Raw genomic sequence first — 5,139 nt, forward strand, 5'->3', positions numbered from 1 at the left:
GCGCGCACTGCGCCCGGCCTGCCACAGGAGTTGCTGGTGCGCTATGAGACAAGGATATCCCTACCGGCCAAGCCCTCCCTATAACCCGGACGACGCTAGGCCAATTGTGCGTCGCCCCACGGACCTCCCGGTCGCGGCCGGTTACGACAGAGCCTGGGCGCGAAGCCAGAGTCTCTGGTGGCAAAGCTGGCTTTGCAGTACAGCGCCCTTAAGAGTGGTTGATTTTTAATGACTCCTTCCTAAGTGTATGTAAACTTTCGACTTTCGATATTTTTATGACACATATTTAACCCCTTTTTTGTTGGCACAAAAATTCATACACTATTATCTCCATAGCCGAATGAGAGATAAAGGTGCAGGTACAACACATAAAAAGTACAGGATCCCTGCTGGAAGACACTGATTCTTTCCCCACAGACCACAGTGTAGAAAGGCCACCAAATTCCCAACAAACACAAAATCTTGTCTGTGAAATATCATTATTTTTCACAAAAAAATGCTTTTATGTCCAGAACAACCGCAGGGGGAAATACAAAGAAGTGTATTGATTTGATATCCTTAAAAAAACTTTTGCTCCGTTTGCTCCAGATCTAGCTTGGAGACAATAAATATCACCAATTTAGGTGCTGTGGCCTAGGCTCTCCTATTGTTGGACCATCTCGGTTCGTCCTCTATTTATAGTTCTCACTCTCTCTCTCTTCTGATGAGAACAGTGGGATGACGCAGAGAGAGGGTCAGAAGTTTTTTTAAACACCACACGCCCCTAACAATAAATGCTGGGGCAGGTGTTGCTTCTATCCTTTGTCCTGTGTCTGAGGCGTTTGTGGGAGCGTCAGTGTGTTCCAGTGACTGAGACAGAGACAAAGGCAGGCCAGCAGCCATGGATGATGTATACAAAGCAGCGGTGAGTACAGACACAGGGACAAAACCTGCAGGTTGGGGGTCAGTTGACACAGGAGGATGCAAGATGGTTTTTGTCTGGGATAATAGACAGTCTTTTTCACCGCACATTCACATTACAGTTAGAATCGATTGGCTGAAGTCAGCTAGGAGTCTTCATCTGATATACTAGGGAGGAAGGAGGGACTAATGATCTCAATCTTCATTCATTGGCGTACCTGGGTGTACTGCGGCTGAGTAAAAATCAAGGCACTGTTATGAAATCACGTGCCTTTTCTTGCCGGTTTGTTGGCTCAGGTTGTGGACGGGGGTATATCTGTTGAGGCACAAGGTCAACATGAATATGTGAAAATAACAGCCCGTCATGACTGTGGTGTTATGTTTAACACATTTCACACAATGGTTATATGCTCCAGCTCACATTATATTTACAGTACACACTCTCTGGACACAAGCCAGAGGTGAATAGAGGTTAATGGGCCCTGAGGAAAGTCATCTCTAGTTGTTCAACTGAATTAGACGTTGATGATGTCAAAAAGCCCTAATCTGCGTCAAGAGCTGTGAGAAGCGAGAAATGGTTTTACCAGTCAACCTCAATTCAAGATATATTTCACGAGAGCTACTGAGTTGTTAATTATGAGGTGGCAGGGTAGCCTAGTGGTTAGAGCGTTGGACTAGTAACTGGAAGGTTGCAAGTTCGAATCCCCAAGCTGACAAGGTACAAATCTGTCGTTCTGCCCCTGAACAGGCAGTTCCTAGGCCGTCAATGAAAATAAGAATTTGTTCTTAACTGACTTGCCTGGTTAAAAAAATATATTTCAGTATACCCAAGGTACCTTTGACAAACCAAGTACTCGTGAAAGGGATTGGTAGTCACATAGACATGTTCCCACCTTGACGTTGATTGGTCAAAGTAAGTGCAGTAATATTGAGTGTCAAGACCCAACTAAACATGGTCATACGATGGGAAAGCAACTCATGTGAAAGTGTCATTCAACACCATCTTTTTATAGAGGAGAGGAATCAAGAAGGGCCAGCAGAACTTTTCTGAATGTGTTGACAATTATTGTCCCTCTGAGAAAAGGTCATTGTCCTTCTAAAATTAGAGTTCACAGTGTATGAATAAATGATCTCACCAAGAGAGTTGTAAAGTCAATGGAAATTCAACATTGTATCTTTTGAATGAACAACTAACAAGTGCCAAGATTCATCAAGGTTAAACACAAAGTTGGCCATGTTCTATGAGGACAGCTATTCTGAAAAGGTCGATTAAATGTGAACTGCACAACAAAAAGCTCATTGCCATGACATTATGAACATTTGAGCTCAGCATTATCTTTTCTGCGTACCCAGATGACGTAATGTGAGGTTAGATGGGATTTCTGGCATTTCTCTGCCTGACAACATAGAACAAAGGACAGTTAGGAAAAGGAAGAGAGTAGACAGCTGTCGGCTCAAACAAATGTCTGTCAGCAGAATCTGTGCCAGAGCCCCCCTCGCCACAATACAAGAATAGGAGGTGAAGAAAGCAGCGTGACATTTCAGTCAGACTGCACCATGGGTAGGGGGCTGTGCTCCACAGGTTTTGGGCTGAGTTCAACAAGAGGGAGATGGGGCTGGGGTACTGATGGAATATATTACACACTGTGAGGGCTCAGGGCTGACTGCATACCAAGGTCAAGAGAGACAAGACAATGAGGAAATGGCCACCAATGTGGTCCAACTATGAGTCGTCAATTTGTCAAACATAAATGTCAAAGAGGCAAACCAATCTGCATAATGTAGGCACATAAAGTAGACTAAGATGAGTTCAAAAGTACTATACCATGTCTATCAACGTGAGTAAATTGCATACAATATGTAACTTTCCCTACTGTTCCCTTCAGGTTGAGAACTTAACAGAAGAGCAGAAAAATGGTGAGTCTTGGTTTTTGGACACAATAATTGCTCTTACAAACCATGTCTTCTTTAATTTTGCATCATTCATGTCTGTGGAGAAGCACTAGTAATACCCATAAGATCCATTTAATCTGCTTCTCACCACTATGTCCCCACAGAGTTTAAGGCAGCCTTTGACATTGCATGTCAGGGTGCAGAGGACGGCTGCATCAGCACCAAGGAGTTGGGGAAAGTGATGAGAATGCTGGGGCAGAACCCCACCCCAGAGGAGCTGCAGGAGATGATAGATGAGGTGGATGAGGATGGTGCGTCACCATGGATACAAACATATCAACACACAATACTACATCCCCTCACTTCAATATGAATTAACCTTAGGCAAAGTCATTAGGTCAGGTAGCCTGAGGAGTGGTTCATACATAGTTTTCAGACTGGTATAAAATGTTAATTTCGAAGTCATCACATTACTATGTTTCAGCATTAAGACACTCTGTCTGTCTGTCTGTCTGTCTGTCTGTCTGTCTGTCTGTCTGTCTGTCTGTCTGTCTGTCTGTCTGTCTGTCTGTCTGTCTGTCTGTCTGTCTGTCTGTCTGTCTGTCTGTCTGTCTGTCTGTCTGTCTGTCTGTCTGTCTGTCTGTCTGTCTGTCTGTCTGTCTGTCTGTCTGTCTGTCTGTCTGTCTGTCTGTCTGTCTGTCTGTCTGTCTGTCTGTCTGTCTGTCTGTCTGTCTGTCTGTCTGTCTGTCTGTCTGTCTGTCTGTCTGTCTGTCTGTCTGTCTGTCTGTCTGTCTGTCTGTCTGTCTGTCTGTCTGTCTGTCTGTCTGTCTGTCTGTCTGTCTGTCTGTCTGTCTGTCTGTCTGTCTGTCTGTCTGTCTGTCTGTCTGTCTGTCTGTCTGTCTGTCTGTCTGTCTGTCTGTCTGTCTGTCTGTCTGTCTGTCTGTCTGTCTGTCTGTCTGTCTGTCTGTCTGTCTGTCTGTCTGTCTGTCTGTCTGTCTGTCTGTCTGTCTGTCTGTCTGTCTGTCTGTCTGTCTGTCTGTCTGTCTGTCTGTCTGTCTGTCTGTCTGTCTGTCTGTCTGTCTGTCTGTCTGTCTGTCTGTCTGTCTGTCTGTCTGTCTGTCTGTCTGTCTGTCTGTCTGTCTGTCTGTCTGTCTGTCTGTCTGTCTGTCTGTCTGTCTGTCTGTCTGTCTGTCTGTCTGTCTGTCTGTCTGTCTGTCTGTCTGTCTGTGTGTGTGTGTGTGTGTGTGTGTGTGTGTGTGTGTGTGTGTGTGTGTGTGTGTGTGTGTGTGTGTGTGTGTGTGTGCGTGCATTGGGGGGGTTACAGGCAGCGGGACAGTAGACTTTGATGAGTTCCTGGTGATGATGGTGCGCTGCATGAAGGAGGAGAGCAAAGGAAAATCAGAGGAAGAGTTGGCTGAACTTTTCCGCATGTTCGACAAGTAAGGCTAATATCAAGCAAAGTGGCTGCCAAAAAACATTTGTGCTTACTCTGCCAAGAACCTATAAAGACAAAAATATAGAAAACTAAAAAATAATGTCAATGTTGTCAGGGATATGTGTACTCATTGACGCTGCTTACAGAAACGGAGATGGCTACATTGATTTGGAGGAGCTGAAAACCATGCTGGAGTCAACTGGAGAGGCCATCACTGAGGATGACATCGAAGAGCTCATGAAGGATGGAGACAAAAATAATGACGGAAAGATTGATTATGATGGTAAGACAAGAGGTCCAACAGTAATAATTTTAGACAAAAGATCAGGCTGGGACTTCCAGAATGTGTAATTGTTAGTTTGTTTTTGTCAGCTACATGCACCAATGACACTCGTCTAGGTAATCCATTCAAAAAATTTCACAGTTCAAATCCAGGCAGTCAATAAGAAATTGTCCATCATGAGCTGTGGGTGTCATTCTCTTCCACAGAGTTCCTGGAATTCATGAAGGGGGTTGAGTAAAGGACTCCAAAGATTCATGGACTCTCAGCCCGGGAAAATACTCATACCTCCTCTTAGCTCTGAACATCACATTATTGCCTGAATACGTTGGACAACATTGAAATAAAAACCTCTTTCTGCTTGGCTCCATCTACCACTAAACATGTGTTATATCCTCAATGTGTATCGGCCTTGGTTGACATCTTGTATGTGGTCTAGTTTTTATCCATAGCATTATTAAGGGACCTTAAAGATAATAGGTCTTGTTATGTCCTTAAAGTGAATTTCTGAACTACAAATTGATTTAACCCCCCATAATCCTATAATATTTTATTTGAAATTTTAACCTAGGGGAGGAAACACTCTTCTCCACAATACTGTATATTTTCAATAAAGAAAGATTTTCAGTAA

At 43.9% G+C, this 5,139-nt stretch overlaps 1 protein-coding gene across 1 annotated transcript; it reads left to right on the plus strand.

The window, feature by feature from the left end:
• The first annotated feature begins 691 nt into the window (after positions 1–691).
• Positions 692–5,139, plus strand: LOC110492266 (troponin C, slow skeletal and cardiac muscles). Its single transcript, XM_021566439.2, has 6 exons — positions 692–904; positions 2,787–2,817; positions 2,958–3,104; positions 4,118–4,232; positions 4,375–4,511; positions 4,718–5,139. The coding sequence occupies exons 1-6, from the start codon at positions 881–883 to the stop codon at positions 4,747–4,749; spliced, it is 486 nt and encodes a 161-aa protein (XP_021422114.1). The 5' UTR covers positions 692–880; the 3' UTR covers positions 4,750–5,139.

This window comes from Oncorhynchus mykiss, chromosome 16 (genome assembly GCF_013265735.2).
Source record: "Oncorhynchus mykiss isolate Arlee chromosome 16, USDA_OmykA_1.1, whole genome shotgun sequence".
Classification (NCBI taxonomy): domain Eukaryota; kingdom Metazoa; phylum Chordata; class Actinopteri; order Salmoniformes; family Salmonidae; genus Oncorhynchus; species Oncorhynchus mykiss.